Here is a 19,086-nt window from a genome sequence, read left to right as displayed (position 1 = left end):
CGTTTCACTGATTATTTCTAAGTCTTCCTCTGCTCTACTCTCATCTGACAGCGTCTTTGAATCGCTCACACCTCGCGCATGTGCAGTACGATAGGAATGTACCACTATTCATGAACCATGGGGGGGCCTCACATTTGAAAAGATGTAATAATAATGTTAAAATCTTAATGGTTATAGACAGACCATACAATATATGATAGAAAATTAATAAGTGCTATATGATTTATACAGGCTTCTTGGTATTGGTCGGCTAAGTGGCTGCTTACCTCGCTTATTGGTTAAGCGAGGTTGTAAATACAACAACTCTAATCCAGGTGATTTATGCAGCTCTCCAGGTCCTAAAAGATAAACCAATCGAATTATCAGATGTCACAAATTCCATGAAGCCGTCCTTTATCTCGGTTTCAATTATCAAAATTCAGCAGTTGTATGGTATATATTTAGCTTATCAGTGCATCTTCCGTCCGTTCAGACAAACAATAAAAAGACATAGCATGAAAGGAAGCCAAAAGGAGGATTTTATCACTTTTAAGGGGCATCATTACAACAAACACACTGGAAGAGCCATCAACAGTCATAATCAGAGGAAAATGTCAAATTGTTGGCTGGTTTGATTGCTGAAACTTTGGATTTTTCTGGGTTTTTTTCAGTCTGTGAGTGAAAAGTAAAGTATGAAGCAGTTGATGAGATGATGAGAGAGGTCAGAGGTCAGTGGAGAACCAGGTAGGTTCAAGCAACAAGAAAAACTATTTTTTGAGATATATTTGGAATAATACATCTGTCTAAAATCCAAGACCTAGCTAAAGACCAAATCAGGACCTTGATGGAATCCTAGTGAAAGTGAGACTACGTCAACACCTAGACCAACAAATCCTTTTAAAAGCCAAGCCTTTATTTCAGTTTCAGTAAAGCCAGACTAAACTCTCATAAGATTTACCCAGAATGCTTCAGAATCATTCTGGATAAGGTACAGAGGTCCCTTTGAACGAGAGCAAGACAAGTGACCAAGTGAATACAGAAATTAGGCCTGAGGAAACATAAAATGTCTATAAAGCATTATAGCCTCATGAATGTAGCTGCCTATATAATGTGTGGGAGTGTGTTTGTGTGTGTGTGTGTGTATGTATGTGGCACCCTCACCACAATCTGATCAAAACAATATGTAGGGCGTGGGAGAGCAGCATGCCTGCGACATGCATGGGTAAGAGTCGTGAACTTTAATCATCATCCTATGTGCAAAAAAAAAATGAAAGAAAAAACCCAGCAAGCAGAATTAACCTCATTTACCACTATTACTTGCAAACATTTCTCACACGCTCCATGATCAGACAAAGATTCTTAACCGCACCTGTGAAACATCTGATCTGATTTCTCTTGCATATTGATAGATCAGAGAAGGTTAGGAGCTGTAGTAGCAGATCACCAAGTGTGTGTGTGTGCGGGGGACAACGATGTGAAAAAACAAACCTCACATCCTACGAATTGCTATGTAAAAGAAAACGAATCGGCAGAGACATGTTCGGTTGAAGAAGAAGAAGAAGAAGAAGAAGAAGAAGAAGAAGAAATCATTAGTTTAGTACTAACCTCAACATGACCTCTTTCAGCACACGCCCTACCAACAATGGGCAGTGCCCCAAAACCACAGGTCTAAGAAAGTCCCCAAGGTTAACCTGCACACACCTGCAACATACGCAAACCGGTACAACCTCATCCTGACCTCAGACCCAGGACAAATGCTAAGTCTACACTTAGCATTCTGAGAGAAACACAAAGCAGGGATTAGTCAAGCTCAGCTTCTGCTTTGATTTGATTGTCATCTGGTAAAATCTAGAGGTTCATTCAAACAAACACTTGTAGTTTTTTGCCAGATTTCTTTGAAGGAAAGAAAATGGAAGTAAACTTCTAAAGAGCAGAACAAATCACTTAACACAGCATGCTGTTGTAGACTCTATAGCACCAATAAAGCTGATCATTTCCAAAAAACGATGTGCATTTACTCCGTTTACATCAATTTACCAAACAAAAGCAAGGTTTAAATTTTAGGTTTTAATTTTGCAAAACATACAAAACAACATCACGCTGTGATGTGATGTGTGATGTGAACATCCTCTAATTTGACTGAACGAGCGACATTCCAAGTGTTTATATGTGTAAATAACCGCTTTATTGTTTCTTGCATGCGACTAGCAAATACTGTATTTCCGTGCGAGTGTGTGTGTGTGTGTGTGTATAGCTGTGGTTTTTCCTATTTTTCTTACCACTGTCTCACACTTGGTAAAAAACTCTCACACTTTTCAAAGCTCTCGCATTACCACCTTTTCGTATATTACGAAGGTTGTGTTTTTCCCCGTTCGTAAGTCGTCTGATAAAAATGTCTGAAATTTGAAATTTTGCCCAAACATCATGACACGTTGAATGACACATGCTCAACAAGAACAGCTTTAAAAAAAAATAAATAAATTTTGGTTAATAAAAAGATTCAGCACGTGAGTTGTGAAATGGTGAAAGCTCTGGAATTTGTGACGTGAAGCCTCCGTAGATCGGATTTGTCTGACGTGAATCGGGTTGAGATCTGGAGAATTTGGAGGCCAAGTCAACACCTTGACCTCTTTGCAATGTTTCTTACTGCAAAAGTTGTGACTAGTCTCTTTAGGTTGGTTCTACGTGTCAAAATAATATCCATATGGATACCAGAACCCAAGTTTTCCCTGCTTCTACAATATTATTAAGGGTTCAGGGTTCAAGGATCAGAAAATGTTCATAAATTATTAGCATTGTGGTTGTTACCCAAAGTGGTGATTTGGGTTGAGGTATTTTAGAACTTGACACAGAATGATGCGAAGACAAACATCCGCAGTTCTGTAGGTGGAAACCCCCGCGTTCATGTTGTTGTTGATGTTGATGAGACATAGCAGAGGACCTCGGCCGGATTGGCTCGAGCTGACACGACAGCGACGGTTACCCGATCAAATTACCACCAGAAAAACATCTCAGAAAAACACACCACATCGAGAGGGATTAGAAAACGAAAAATACTCGTGCACAAATCCGACAGAAATCTGATGTGATTGCTTTTCCGAATGTCTGAGCAAATACAAAACGTCCTGGTTGTTTTTTTTTGCCTCGACAGCGGTTTTAAGGTTTGCCATCATTCACGTTTTACATTAACACATTTCAAATTTACATCCGAACAAACCAAACAGGCCAAACATTTAGACAGGACAGTGACGACGACCCGAGTTCTGACTACAAGAACAAACAGAACCATTAAACATACTAAACATGACGACTAGCTTAAACACTAATAATTTTATCGTTTTGTTTTTTGCTATAGTGGAACGACCTGAAATCGTTTGTATCTCTTATACCACAGCAAGTTGCCAAGACAATCAATTTTACTGATTTAGAAGCAGATAGAAATGAAACAACAAGAAAAAAACAGCTAGTACAAAGACTTCTGTCCTGCAGACTAAAGACCCTGGAGATTCCTTCCATAATATTAACATAAAAAAAAATATGTATATATGTATATATTTCAACAAATCTTTAATAGATAGATAGATAGATAGATAGATAGATAGATAGATAGATAGATAGATAGATAGATAGATAGATAGATAGATAGATAGATAGATAAGAAAATAATTACTTTCAGAATGAACATTTTACAACAGTCTAGTTTAGTCAACCTGCTTTTGAGATTGAAAATGCAGTAATGATACACGCACACACACACACACACACACGAACACACACGCATGCGCACACACACACACACAGACCTTGATGTCAGTATTTTCACTCCTTAATCGAGATTTCTTCGTCTCTATTATTTACATTAATATCAGACTTCATAGTGTGTTTACAGAGATCTTGACCTTTCGACCTAACCAACCCCTCCCGTGTGCCACCACAGAACAGAAAAAACGGCTTGAGAAAGCTGTTTGACGAATTTCAGGGTGTGTTTGATGCCACAGCGTTTTCTCTCTCTCTCTCTCTCTCTCTCTCTCTCTCACACACACACAAACAAATCCAAGAGAGCTGATGTGAAAATCAGCTGTCTAATATAAGCACATGAGAATAGTGTGAGAGTACACAAATCAACTCACACCCCTCATGTGTACACACACACATGCACACACACACATACACACTCACAATACTACAGCACTGCTGATTCCTCTACACACAGGTAAGTCTAAGCAGCCTGCATTGCAAAAACATAGGGTAGAATTTAAGATATCTGTCTCTGTATCAGTCTCTAGCAAAAAGTGACAAGTTTTAACATTTTTATTTCAGCTATTTCACTTCTATCCTTATGCATGCATTTGTTCTTGGAAAAACAAAATGCTCTCTCTGTAGTCAGGAGAGAGATTTTCCATCTTTCCAGGTCCATGATCTGTATATTAACCTTCAGTTATCTTTGCGTTTGTCTTCTCTCGACTGAAGCCTTTTATTTTTCTTAAGATAAAACTGAAATATTTTCATTGAAAATGAATATTCAGTCACATATTTAAAAAATACCTCTACTTTATTTTTCCTGATTTTATATTGCAAATTTTAATGCATTTCCATAAACATATTAATGCACTTTTTTTAAAAATAAATAAACAAACGAAAATCCATGCAGCATTGAGAAAAAATAACATGCATTTAAATTAAAACAAAAAACATATTCCCCTTGCCTCAAAGTCATTTGGATAAACTATCCTTTTCTTGCATTAGGAAGTGTTTTTTACCATTATATTCAATTTCGAAATATTTTTCACTGGTTTATGAATATAATTTTGTCATTTTTATCCATTTATGTGTGCATATTTTTGTTATAGGCTGGCCTTTTTCTTCTTCTTTCGGCTTTTCCCTTCAGGAAAATTGCATTATTTCTTTTTATATCTTAAATACATGGTTGAAAAAAATCCTCATGATATTTCTTTCTTCTGTGCTTGTTCATTTTTGGTTTAGAAAGCCAAATTAAGTCTGTAAGTAGTGAGTAAGTAGATTATTAGGAAGGAAGGAAGGAAGTATGTAGAGAGTAATTGAGTAAGTAAGTGACTAAGAAAGTAAGCCGGAAGTAAGTAAATTACTGTAGACTGGCATAAGTAAGTAAGTAACTATGCAACTATGAAAGTTAAGGGAGTAAGTAGGTTAAATTAGCATGGGGCGATTAAGTAAGTAAGTAAGTAAGTAAATATGCATTGGGTAAAATAAAAGAAAAAACTTAAATTAGTTCACATTTGGAATCATATCTCACTAAATTTTAAACACAATACACCTTGCACTTGTTTATTTTCTGTATAAATTAAAGTCAAATGTTGTGCAGTTCAGTTAACACACTACTAAAGTGTGTGCCAAATCATAAAACACACAAAAATCATTTGAAAATGATGGATTTGGACATTTTCACATGATATAATCCCACTGCTGATGGACATGCACAAAAGAATTTTAATTTTATTTTATTTTATTTTGTTAATTGTGTGAACGCACAGTTTCGGAGCATTAATCAGGTTCATTTGAAACTAGAAGACGACTAAATAAAAGTTTTCTTGTTTTTGTTTTGTTTTTGAACAAATTACGAATTTATACACACACACACACACACACACACACTTTAAATAGGCCTATTATAATAGGCAAAATTAACCCACTTTTAAAATCTTATTGAAGTGTTTTAACAGTACTGGTCGTGTATTTGTTAGTGATGTATTTTTAAATGCATTCAATTATTAGTGAGCTCTAGGCTTTTGGATTATTAGAATATTTAGAATAAAATAAATAGAAGATTAGATTATGTTAAAATTTACCGAACTGATGCAGTTTATAGACAAAGTATAGATCATTTTTTAAACTCCTTTTATACTACTCCAAAGCTTTTAATGTACGAATAATTTACCTCTCAAGTCTGCAGGCCATCCAGCCGAGTCGGATGCGCGTGCCGTTTCATAGCTAACCTTTATAATGAATCGTTTTTCAGTGCATATTTTTGGACGAGCAGAAGAGCACCGCTGCCGTTTAATTTTTGCCTGAAATGGAGCCGTTTCTGATTTGGTTTCTCTCTTAAACAGGCTCTGGCACGCAATATGAGTGAAAATGGGAAAGATTATTCATCTCGAGAGGTGTCTAACATCAGCGGCTGCACGCGATGGAGACGCTTTATGAGTCCAACATCCGAGTCCACGCGCTCTGAACAGTTAGGATTTCGTGCGACTGCAAACCGCGAGAAACACCTGAAAAATACGATGACTGTTTATTTTGACGGTTACCATGGCGATTGTTGAGTTTTTCTCTTTTATTAATAGGCCAAATTGAGGTAAAAATGCAGACAAATCAGTGGCGATCGGCTGTTTTGAAGGGACGCAGGTGCATCTATCTGTAAAACAAAACGACAACAAACACAGCCCTTCATTTGAGAGACCTTCATATATATATATATTTTTTCAGAGGTGTTTAAAATCAGATGGAAAATGACCTAATGCAACAAGTCCAGCATTTCAAACACTTTTCCGTCTCGGTGGTGGTGGTACCATCCTTTAAGTATCTTCTACCTTGGAAAGTTCATGTGATCTAGCTTTAATTAGCATCCAAGTAACATAAAACTTTTCAAACCTTCAAAATAAATATTCTCTGCTGATTGGACCATTTTTTTTGTCAAGAAATCTGTCGTATCAATAACCTTCGGTACCATCGTCATCAATTTATTCTGTTGTTACACGATGTGGCCAAAAGTTGTGGCCATCTGAGCATCATATCTATATCTGGGCCTTCCCCAAAGTTGAAAGCACACAGCTGTATCTGTATAGTATGTGGAATTTTTAGCCACATAGTGTATATTGATATGTTTGATTTGTCTCACTATTATCCAGCTCTTCACTTATAGAATGAAAAAAAAAAAGGAAAATAAAAGGGCGTAACATTTGAGCTACAAAAGGTCAAAGTGTGATAGTATCAGTCACAATTCTACAAACCACCTGTCATGCTAAATGTAACATAGCACTATCAAACATTTATTTATAGGAGATTTTTCTTTCCTTACTCATTATCTCACAAACAAAACCTCAGCTCTTGTTTTTGTTCATAAATAATCTAGGGTAAATCCCTGTCCACTTATCATACTCTGTCTACAAGTTGGGATGACAGCAATGGTTCATGAAACTGTGAGGATTCTTGACATAGACATGACTCATTACCACATATCATCACCGTCTGGACTGTCTTTTGCTCTTTCTAGCACTTGTTTATAAAAACAAAGTATCTGTGAAGAATCTGTCACGATAGCAGAGGTGATTCTTCATACTGAGAGCTGCGCCACCTTCGAAGTGAAAGTTCTCATCCCTTAGTTCATAGACATGAACTTTTGCTCAAAGTGCACAAAACTTGCCTTTCTACAAAATACCTTCAACCAGCACCGATCACCTTCTGCTGACTCTGTGGACTATATCTGTTTTGTCTAATGCCCCAGCTACCCAGTCTGGTTTGACGGATTTGCTACTATTTACAATGATCAGGCATAACATTATGACCACCTGCCTAACATCGTGTTGATCCCTCTTTTGCTGCTAAAACAGCCCTGACCCGTCCTGCACTGTGTATTCTGAGCCCTTTCTATCAGAACCAGCATTAACTTCTTCAGCAATTTGAGCAACAGTAGCTCGTCTGTTGGATCGGATCACACGGGTCCATCAATGAGCCTTGTTCACCACTGTTCCTTCCTTAGACCACTTTTGATAGATACTGACCACTGCAGACCGGGAACACCCCACTGCCGTTTTGGAGATGCTCTGATCCAGTCGTCTAGCCATCACAATTTGGCCCTTTGTCAAACTCGCTCAAATCCATTTTACCTGCGTCTAACACATCAACTTTGAGGACAAAATGTTCACTTGCTGCCTAATATATCCCACCCACTAACAGGTGCCATGATGAGGAGATTATCAGTCATTCACTTCACCTGTCAGTGCCCATAATGTTATGTCTGATCGGGTGTATAAGCAACCACTGACCTACAATCTTCAGGTCCCTAAACTCACGAGACCCATACAGGTCACCACACTCTGGAAGCCCCCACAGCCTGAGACAGTGGTGTCAAATCCCCTTTGAAGGTTTTTTTTTTTTTCGTGAGCCCATATCCATGAACAAATTCTGTACCACCATAGCTCACCATGAGACTGTTTTCCAAAGCTGGACTACATCTGTTCTTAAATGGATTTGAGATCTCACCTGTCCATTTGACCTCTGCTCAAGGATTCTTGCTCTGCTGCACCCCCCGATAAAATCCCTCCTTGCACTATAAACATTGCTGGCCTCACTCTAAAACCTCAGACCTGCATATTGCTAAGGTACTTACTTATCTCTTAGATATTCCTACCACTAGTTTTTGCTTGAACTGCCCAGACTTACTCCTTACTCCTTGAACTGCCCAGCCATACTTGATCTAGCTATCCCGACTACCCCTTTCCATCTGGCACAAGTGGACTAATCAAATTCCTGGTTACCCTGGTCACTAAAGCTACTGACTTTGGGTACCATTGCTTAATCGGACATGTTCTGTTCAGAGTCCTACCTTTACTTCAATCACCTGACACCTTTATCCAAACCTACATATATTCAAGACAGCATACAGCTGATCCATTGAGAGTTAAAGGCAAGAACCCAACCACAGAAGCTTGGCAGTCCTGGAATTTGAAAGGACAACCTTCCGTTCAGTAGCCCATTGCCTTAACCATTGACTGCTGAAGTGTAGCTAGAAGATTTTTTGACAGCTAGATCTTACTAAATGTTCATGGTCTGTCCATTTTCGTTTGCTGTGCACATTCTTGAATACTTTTCCTGTATATGTTCTGGCTTCTTGCACTTTAGAAATATAACGTGACCTTCTTCCAATACCAGGATGTTCTGACCTTGTTGTTCTTTTCAGATGCTACTCTGTGCATTGGCTTAAGTACTACAACAGTTGTTGGTTTTCTTCCTGCTGACTTCAGTTCGCTCTTGAATCTTGTGTGAGCAGCTCCATCATTGTCGCTAGGATGCCTATACATTTTATTTTTATAGAAATTTAAGCTGAATGAATACAAATGCATAAATCCATAAGTGCTTCACGACTGGCACCATGTAACAAATTGTCAATGAGCACCTGCCTTATTGTCAATAATTATATGTCATTGATAATTACGTGTTGTTCATGCTACAATTTGACTTGTGCAATTAATTAACCCCTTGACCCCTTGTTTATTTAGTTTATCTGATATTTTGAATTTTGCCATAGAGCTTTGTTAAACAAAACCCTGCACTTGAATAATGAAAACTCTGTGTCTGAAACATTGTGTGGGAATGGCACAATATATGAATTTAAAATGATTATGATTTTGATGATGCTAATGATTTTTGGTTTTGTGTACATGAATTTATCCAGGCGTCGTGCAGCACTAACAAAACATCATTATGCTTCGTTACATTATGTGTGCAATTGATTATAATTCTCTCTCTCTCTCTCTCTCTGTGTGTGTGTGTGTGTGTTTTAGAGCAATGGACGAAAACAGAACCTCTTACAACGCATCCTTTGAAAACTTTACCCACGAATATCCCTATGATTATGAGAACTGCACAGGTGCCTACAAGCTCGACAAAATGTTATCCGCTAACGCCATTTATGGCCACCAGGGGGCAGCAGCTTACCGTCCAACTTTCCCTAAATCGGCATATTTTCCTACTATTTGATGAGTTTTGACAGCGCTATGAATTATGCCTGTTTTTTTGAGTATAGTATTTATTTAATATTATATAATAGCACGTTTGCATTTAACCTTGGAATTTATTTTGCTTTAATATGCCAAGATTAAGCAAAGTTAGTGGTTTTTTGGACATGAGAAACGTTTCAGAGATTATTTGATTTGAATTTATTAAGAGATTATTATTTTGGTAATCAAACTTTTTCTTTATCTCTGTAATACAGGCAATTACTGCACTCCCATTGAGGTTTGTGAGCCTGACAACAGCCAGGAGTTGGCCAGCATGTCTGTCCAAGTCTCGGTCTTCATTGTTGCCTTCCTCCTTGGTGTAATTGGGAACAGTTTGGTAATTGCCACATTCGCCAAGTATCGGCGTCTCCGTCTGCGCTGCATGACTGATGTCTTCCTCTTCTATCTTGCAATTTCTGACCTGCTGCTTCTGCTGACTTTGCCACTGGAGACCACCGAAACCATCCTGGGCTACTGGGTGCTTGGAAACATGATGTGCAAGCTAAACTATGGCCTTTGTGCCATTAACACGTATGGTGGCTTGTTGTTGTTAGCATGCATCAGCATTGATCGCTACATGCTTGTCGTATGGGCCAGGGCTGCTCAGGCGCTACGTCCAAGTATGCTATGCTACAGTAAGCTGTCTGCAATTGGCGTGGCGGTGACATCCTTGGTCCTCAGCTTGCCAGAGCTCTTGTCCACCTCCGTGAATCATAGTTCGTTGAGGTGCGAATACGTAGGGAACGAGGATGACAAGGGGAGGGTAAAGATGTGGGCACGTGTGGCAAAGATTACAGGATTCTGCGTGCCATGCGTTGCCATGCTGGTGTGTTACAGCACCATCGGCCACGTGTTGATGCAGGGCCGGGGGAGATGTTTTCGCAGGCAGAAGACACTGCGACTCATAGTAGCACTGATTGTGCTCTTCTTGCTGTTCCAGCTGCCGTATGCCATAGTGCTGTCTATCCGAATGTTTATAACCAGTTATTCGTGTGAGCAGTGGTCAGGCATTCACATCGCCGAGGACATCACCCGCAGTCTTGCTTACGTCCGCTGCTGCCTCAACCCCCTGCTCTACGCCCTTGTGGGGGTAAGATTCCGAAACGACGTGATGCGGCTGTTGCGTGATTGTGGTTGCATCTGTAATTGTCTCTCACACCTGATACCAAAACTGGAATATGGAAGCTCAGTGACTCTCTCATCTCCTCCTCCTACTAGTACTATGCTCTATGAGGTTAATTCACCTAAAATCTTGCTTGATACTGCCACAAATCCTGCAGGTGTGCCTCAGGCTGGGGCCAAAGTAACATATGCATCCAATATATTTTTCCCTTCAACCTTTCCATATTCGCAACAACCTGGGAATTTTGTTTTTTCATCCTACCAGTGAACTTTCTGGTTTTATCGTATATGTAAGAAATAAATCTCATTGGCCGCTATGCTCGTTTTGAGAAGTAATCAGAATGTTACTGTTTCTACCCTGTCGTTGATTATGTTCCTTTAAATGCAAGTGTTTTATAAAAACTTGTGTTATAACAATCAATCCTTTAGTGACTTGCCATGTTACCAAGAAACAGGAAAGCCCTCTGTTCCGATACTGGAGACTCCTTCTCTTAAGTTTCACTGCCTACAGAAAACTGGTATATTATTTGCCTTAAATCCAATTAGCTGTTACTATATAATCTTTTTATATGCTTTGCAGCTGAAACTAATGTCAGAGTAGCTGTTATAGGAACTGAATCAGAACAGAGAAAACATTTTAGATGAGGTTGTGTTCCTGTTTCGTTCCATCATCAGCAACGTAATGGATCTTTTTTTTCTTTACAGACTGGAAAACCTGTAATATAACAAGATCAAGATATTTCTTATACATTTCAGCCTTAGCTCTAATATCAAATATCATTAAATATATTTGTGATCATCTTTTTTTTCTCCAAGTCTTAAAACTCTCTTATTATTGTCATAATAAGTCAAAGCGAGTGGTGAACCTGCTTCCTGTAAATGCTTGTGTTTGTAATTTATGCATGTAGTTGTAATTTACTATGAATTTAAAACCATTAAAGCGACATGCAACACAAATGAATCAGTATCGTTTGTTTTTAAATAAATAAGCCTTTGAAAACTCAAATTGCTTTCCCTAATTCACTAAAAATGCTTTAAGCCAACTAACAAACAAATGATCAATTATTCATTTAAATCTTAATTAAAGCAGCTCAAAATAACTTCACGCCTATTAATCTGACAAACTAATAACAGCACCGGTTGGGATTTTATGTCTAAAATGTTTAAATATGATCCCATTTCCAGTTCAGGTTGTCACAAAAAAAATAGATATCTAATAAACAAGTTAAAAAGAGTAACAAGGAAAAACCACATAAGCAGAAAGAATCTTGGAGGAAAAACAATTCAAAATGGAAGCCTCCTTTGGGTTAAAGAGACGCAGTACCTAAGTACTAAAAGCAGAGGGCATAAGTGCACCGATTTCGCCGTCTATAAAATGAAATAATCTGATTTATGTACTTTACACTGTAGTGTAAAAAATGTTAATCCCACAGATATTTTATATTAAACATATTAATCCTAACAGATTACCTCGGTCCTAGACCACCCCGTGTTCGAATTTTCGGTATTCGATTCGAATTTTCAAGTCAATTTGACCTCAGTGTACGAAAATATTTTCGGTGTATGACTCGACTGTCAGGAACGCTGGTCCTTGTTTCATACAGGATTGCAACAAATGTAAACATTTTGACCTGACCCAAAAAAACTACTGACTGCACACCAGGGGTGATTCTAGGATTTTCATTTAAGGGGGGCTCAGATATAGTTTATTTTAAAAAGGAACTTGTGTGTAGTTGTTTTTGTGTGCATGCAATGTGCCGACTGACACTGTTCAGTAAACGGAGCTAAATGAGTGAGTAAAGCTGCACCCCAACTGTCAGTGCATAATGTGAAAGCAAAACATAAATGGCAGGGAAAGGCTACACCATTAACATGTTACCAGTGTGGGGGTGATCATTTGTTGGTTTATCAAGGAAATGTGCCATGGGTGTGGTAAAAAAGGACAAGAAAACGTGCAAATCCTCGACTCCTACTGATCAGCAGCAGCTTAAGGGGGGAGGGAAACAAAAAAGTTTCAGAAACCGCAAAAAGCAGGTTGTGCATCACATAAGCGAATCACCTGAGATTGTCTCTAGTGATGAAGAAGTGTTTACAACTTAAGAGGAGCAAAAATAACAAAAGTAGACCCCATTACTGCACAGCTTAACATAAATGAGAACATGGTTGAGTGGATACAGGCTGCAGTGTGACAGTTTTGACAAAAAATAAATACGCCAAATTATGGACAGCATAATTGGTACCAAAGAGCTGCAGATTTGCCCAATGACTTTAATAACATATATGGGTGAAAGGGTACCACCACTACGAGCCACAGAAGTTACGGTAAAGTACAAAGACCAAGTCAAACAGCTACCAGTAGTGGTCATAGCAGGCCCAGGACCAAACCTGTTAGGCAGGTCAGCTGGGAATGAACTGTGTTTTTCTACATAAAATGGAGCAGCAAGAACTGACATTGAAGCATGTGCTAAGGCAGAATGAAGATGTTTTTAAGGAGGAACTGGGAACCTGGAGAGGTCCACCAGCGAACATTTATGTAAAAGAGGGCGTGGTTCCAAAGTTCTGTAAACCTAGGCCAATCCCTTATGCTATGAGGAAAAAGGTAGAGATTGAGTTAGAGAGACTCACAAACCAGGGGATTACTGAGCCAGTGAAATTCTCTGAGTGGGCAACACCGATTGTGCCTGTGTTAAAACCAGATAATTCAGTGCGCATCTGTGGAGACTACAAACTTAGAGTCAATCAGGTGTCAAAGCTTGAGCAGTATCCAATACCGAAATTGGAGGACTTGTTTGAAAATTTGTCAGGTGGTGAAAAGTTCAGTAAACTGGACCTGAGTCATGCTTATCAACAAGTGACACTTGATGAACTATCCACGCCATATATCATTATTAACACACACAAGGGTTTGTTCCAGGTGAATCGTCTTCCATTTGAGGTCTCTTCCAGTCCAGCTATATTCCAAAGGTTGATGGAGAGCCTGGTGACTGGCATCCCAAATGTGGCCATCTATTTGGATGACATCTTGCTGACGGGCCAGAATGACTAAGATCACCTGGCAACGCTGAACCAAGTGTTGGCATGGCTGCAGGAAACTGGCCTACGGCTTAAGCGCAAAAAATGTGCATTCATGGTATAGCAGAGTTCCTTGGACATAGGGTAGACGCCTCTGGACTTCATCCCCTACCACATAAGGTCAGGGCAATACAAGAAGCACCAGCACCCACCAATGTCTCAGAACTAAGAGCCTACTTAGGTATGCTCAACTACTGCAACGTCTGCTCACTGGATAATAAACTGGACTACATCCGACTCCAGCAAACTACATGGCGTGAGTTCAGAGACTGCTGCGTCTTTGTTTTCACGGAGACGTGGCTCAGCGACAGAGTTCCGGACACCGCCATTCAGCTAGCCGGACTAACCGTGTTTCGTGTCGACAGGAATGCAGCTCTGTGCGGTAAGACTCGCGGTGGCGGTGTGTGTGTTTACATCAACACGGCATGGTGTAAGGACTCTGTGCTTGTGTCTAACTACTGCTCATCGGTAGTGGAGTTTGTAACTGTTAGATGCAGACCTTTTTATTTACCCCGGGAATTCACCACTACTCTCATTATCGGAGTGTACATTCCACCCAGCGCTAATGCTAAGGAGGCTCTGTGTGAGCTGTACGGAGCTATTAGCGAGCTGCAAAATGCTCACCCCGACGGACTGTTTATCATCGCCGGAGATTTCAATCATGCAAATCTCAGAACAGTGCTCCCTAAATTCCATCAGCATGTGGACTTTGCTACGAGAGGGACGAACACGCTAGATGTTGTTTATTCAAACATTCCCGGCGCGTATCGTGCGGAGCCCCGCCCCCACCTCGGCTACTCAGACCACATCTCTGTTATGTTGATTCCAGCATACAGACCTCTCGTCAGACGCTCTAAACCGGTTCTGAAACAGGTTAAGACCTGGCCAGCAGGAGCCATCTCTGCTCTTCAGGACTGTTTTGAGTGCACTGACTGGGATATGTTTAGGGAGGCTGCAACCAACGGCGACTCTATTGACTTGGAGGAATACACGGCATCAGTGACCAGCTACATCGGGAAATGCATCGATGACGTGACCGTCTCCAAGACCATCACAACACGCTCCAACCAGAAGCCGTGGATGACTGCGAAAGTGCGTGCTCTCCTGAAATCGAGAGACTCTGCCTTCAGATCGGGGGACAGGGCGGCCTTAAAAACAGCAAGGGCCAAACTGTCCCGAGCCATCAGAGAGGCGAAGTGTGCACACACCCAGAGAATCCATGGCCACTTCCAGAACAGCAGAGACTCCCGGCGCATGTGGCAGGGCATTCAGGCGATCATCAACTACAGGACAACTTCACCTGCCTGTGACAGTGACGCCTCCCTTCCAGATGCGCTGAACGACTCCTACGCTCGGTTTGAGGCACAGAACAACACAACAGCGAGGAAGACCATCCCTCCTCCTAATGACCCAGTGCTTTGTCTCACCACGGCTGACGTGAAGAGAACTCCCAGACAACATTCCTGGCAGAGTTCTCAGGGAGTGTGCGGAGCAGCTAGCAGATGTCTTCACTGACATCTTCAACATCTCGCTGAGCAGCTCCATCATCCCTACGTGCCTCAAGACAACGACCATCGTCCCTGTGCCAAAGAAGTCCACGGTTTCCTGCCTCAATTACTACCGTCCCGTTGCACTCACACCAATCGTGATGAAATGCTTCGAGAGGCTCGTCATGAGGCACATCAAGTCACAGCTACCACCCTTGCTGGACCTCTTGCAGTTTGCGTATCGTCCTAACCATTCCACGGAAGACGCCATCACCACAACCCTGCATCTGGCCCTCACACACCTGGACTGCAAAGTCTACGTTCGAATGCTGTTCATAGATTTGAGTTCAGCATTCAACACAATCATCCCTCAGCAGCTGATTAAGAAGCTGAGTCTCCTGGGCCTGAACACCTCTGCAACTGGATCCTGGATTTCCTGACTGGGAGACCTCAGTCAGTCCGGATCGGGAGCAGTATCTCCAGCACCACCACACTGAGCACTGGAGCACCTCAGGGCTGTGTGCTCAGTCCATTGCTGTTCACTCTGCTGACTCACGACTGTGCAGCAATGCACAGCTCCAACCACTTCGTCAAGTTCGCTGATGACACGACCGTGGTGGGTCTCATCAGCAAGAACGACGAGTCAGCATACAGAGAGGAGGTGCAACATCTAACAGCCTGGTGCAGAGCCAACAACCTCTCCCTGAACGTCGACAAGACCAAAGAGATGGTTGTTGACTTCAGGAGAGCACAGTGTGACCATTCTCTGCTGTCCATCGATGGCTCCTCTGTGGAGATCGTCAAGAGCATCAAATTCCTTGGTGTCCATCTGGCGGAGAACTTCACCTGGTCACTCAACACCAGCTCCATCACCAAGAAAGCCCAGCAGCGCCTCTACTTCCTGAGGAGGCTGAGTAAAGCCCATCTCCCTTCCCCATCCTGACTGTGTTCTACAGAGGGACCATCGAGAGCGTCCTGAGCAGCTGCATCACTGCCTGGTTTGGGAACTGCACCGTCTCGGATCGCAAGACCCTTCAGCGGATAGTGAGGACAGCTGAGAAGATCATCGGAGTCTCTCTCCCCTCTATCACAGACATTTTCACCGCACGCTGCATCCGCAAAGCCAACAGCATTGTGGCTGACCCCACACACCCCTCACACACACTCTTCACCCTCCTGCCATCTGGAAAGAGGTACCGGAGCATTCGGGCCCTCACAACCAGACTGTGTAACAGTTTCTTTCCTCAAGCCATTAGGCTCCTCAACACCCGGGACTGAACTGTTCTACACTCTCACACACACACACACACACACACACACACATACATACATACACACTCTCACTCAGGACTGAACTGTTCTACACTCTCTCACACACACACACACACACACACACACTCACACACACACACACACACACACACACACACTCTCACTCAGGACTGAACTGTATACTAACTCTCTGTCTCTCTCACACACAGATACACACACTCTCTCTTGACTGTGTGGACGCACACACACACACACATAATTTATACTGTTCATTACTTACTGCACTACCTCTACCTGTCATCCGCTGCTATAGTTATATTTATGTTTATTCTATTTGCACTACCTCAACCGCTGCTGTGTATTTTTGCACAATATTTTTGCACAATACTTTTTTTTACATCATTTCACTTTATCTATTTTATTTCACTTACATTCCAGTACACGTTCTTTTATTTCTTTTCAGCGCTAAGTGTCCTGTGTTCTTTTGTGTTGTCTTTATTGTATTTATTGTCTTTTGCACTGTCTTGTCTATGCTCTGTTTGCACCTAGCTGCACACTGTGCACTTTACGTGGCTAAGACAAACTTCTGTCCTAGCTCTGTGGTGTTGTTTGTTGTTTTGTATTGAACTTGTTGTTGTATGTTTATGTAGCACCAGGTCCTGGAGAAACGTTGTTTCATTTCACTATGTACTGCGCCAGCTGTATGTGGTTGAAATGACAATAAAAGCTTCTTGAATCTTGAATCTTGAAGGTTCTTGCCAAACCTGTTGACTTTGTTATCCCCTTTACATAAGCTGTTAAGAAATGAAACCAGATGGAAATGGGAGGCAGAACAGGAAAGAGCTTTTGAGAAGTCTAAGCAGCTCATGTAGTCATCTGAGGTTTAATGCATTATGACAGCAAAAAGGATCTGATACTGTCCTCCGATGCTTCTGCATATGGAGTGGGTGCGGTGCTGTCGCATTCTACGCCAGATGGACAAGAGAGGCCAATAGTGCAAAGCTACTTCTCGTGGCCAAAGTTATATGTAGACATTCGAAACGGTGGTAAAAAGGTGTGGCACATGCCAAGAACACCCTAACATGCCTGCTCCAGCACCACTGCATCCCTGGGAGTGGCCAAGCAAACCATGGCAACGGTTACACATTGACTATGCGGAACCTTTTATGGGACATATGTTTTTGATTCTGATGAACGCTTATTCTAAATGGATGGATGCTTATCCTGTAACAGCCTCAACTTCAACCATCACAATTGAATGTCTAAGGAAGAGTTTTAGCAGTCAAGGAACACCACAGACAATAGTGTCTGATAACAGCTAGTGTTTTGTGAGTACAGAATTCAAAGAATTCATGCAGAAAAATGGTATCAAGCACATCACATCTGCTCCTTATTATGCTATTTCTAATGGCTGTGCTGAGCATGCAGTCCAAACATTCAAGTCAATGATGAAAAAGGCAGGTGTTGGAAGCCTTACCACTAAGGTGTCAAGAGTACTGTTTAGTTACCGCATTACACCGCAGTCTACCACTGGGTTGTCCCCTGCTGAGATGTTGCAAGGAAGAAAGTTAAGATCTACATTAGACCTCGTTCATCCAGACCATAGAGTAAAGGTGGAACAGAAACAAAGCATCCAAAAGAAAAATTATGACAAGCAAGTTTTAGGGAGACGTTTCCAGGAGGGAGACACAGTAATCACCAGGAACTTCAGTCATGGACCTAAATGAATCCCTGGGGTCATTACCAAGATAACAGGTCCTGTCTCCTACAAGGTCATGCTAGGAAATGGCAACATCCTGCACAGACATGTTGACAGAACAATGACTTTGGGGAACCAAAAATCATGGGACCTTTGGGACTGCCTGAAACTTTGTCAGCAGCGTTTGCAGAAATTGAGAGATCCATTCTGGAGGAAAGCAGCTATGTTCCAGAAGGAAACACTCAGGAAGCCCGCTAAAAATATTGAAAAACCTTTACTTACTGACACTCCGCCTATAGGCACACCAGTGCAATCAGAACAGTCACCTGTACCTACAAGACGGTCACTGAGATCGGTGTTGAAGCCGAATTATTTGAAGGATGTGTGTTGGAAAAAAAAAAACCCTTCTTACTCTGTTGTTCAGTGTCTTTGTTAAATAAGAGTGGATGGCACATAGCTAATTTTAGTTTTGTGCAAGGAAACTGTATGTATGTTCGTTTGTTGGAATATTTGTGTTCTCCGAGTAGATGGAAACAGTGGAGGGAGGAATGTAGTAGATGGAATATATTATTGCTGTTATAGTAGATTGGTCCCCTAGGTGGCAATATAAACTCACATATCATATAGTTTATTTTAAAAAGGAATTTGTTTGTAGTTGTTTTTGTGTGCATGCAATGTGCTGACCGACAGTGTTCAGTAA

The 19,086-nt window shown here is 41.1% G+C and overlaps 2 protein-coding genes across 3 annotated transcripts; both read left to right on the top strand.

The window, feature by feature from the left end:
* The first annotated feature begins 4,031 nt into the window (after positions 1-4,031).
* On the top strand, positions 4,032-11,783 carry ccr10 (chemokine (C-C motif) receptor 10). 2 transcript variants are annotated; one of them, XM_058379235.1, is made up of 3 exons: positions 4,032-4,192; positions 9,519-9,604; positions 9,950-11,783. In XM_058379235.1, the coding sequence occupies exons 2-3, from the start codon at positions 9,523-9,525 to the stop codon at positions 11,122-11,124; spliced, it is 1,257 nt and encodes a 418-aa protein (XP_058235218.1). In that variant the 5' UTR covers positions 4,032-4,192; positions 9,519-9,522; the 3' UTR covers positions 11,125-11,783. The 2 variants fall into 2 exon arrangements, with proteins under 2 accessions (XP_058235218.1, XP_058235302.1); XM_058379319.1 differs by lacking the exon at positions 4,032-4,192 and adding an exon at positions 5,381-8,996.
* Positions 11,784-13,287: 1,504 nt separating this feature from the next.
* On the top strand, positions 13,288-18,414 carry LOC131352029 (uncharacterized protein K02A2.6-like). The gene is given in 3 exon segments (XM_058387899.1): positions 13,288-13,984; positions 13,987-14,129; positions 17,719-18,414. Coding segments are annotated over 3 exon segments (1,536 nt in total).
* The last annotated feature ends 672 nt before the right edge of the window (positions 18,415-19,086 follow it).

Source organism: Hemibagrus wyckioides, linkage group LG01 (assembly GCF_019097595.1).
Source record: "Hemibagrus wyckioides isolate EC202008001 linkage group LG01, SWU_Hwy_1.0, whole genome shotgun sequence".
Lineage (NCBI taxonomy): Eukaryota > Metazoa > Chordata > Actinopteri > Siluriformes > Bagridae > Hemibagrus > Hemibagrus wyckioides.
Note: the sequence above shows the minus strand (reverse complement) of the source record. Positions and strands in the feature narration are given on the sequence as shown.

Bases quoted from the DNA above. Each gene is read 5' to 3' on its own strand.
- ccr10 (XM_058379235.1), top strand. From the start codon at position 9,523: ATGGACGAAAACAGAACCTCTTACAACGCATCCTTTGAAAACTTTACC. The intron at 9,605-9,949 runs GTGCCTACAAGC...TCTGTAATACAG, and splicing joins TGATTATGAGAACTGCACAG to GCAATTACTGCACTCCCATT.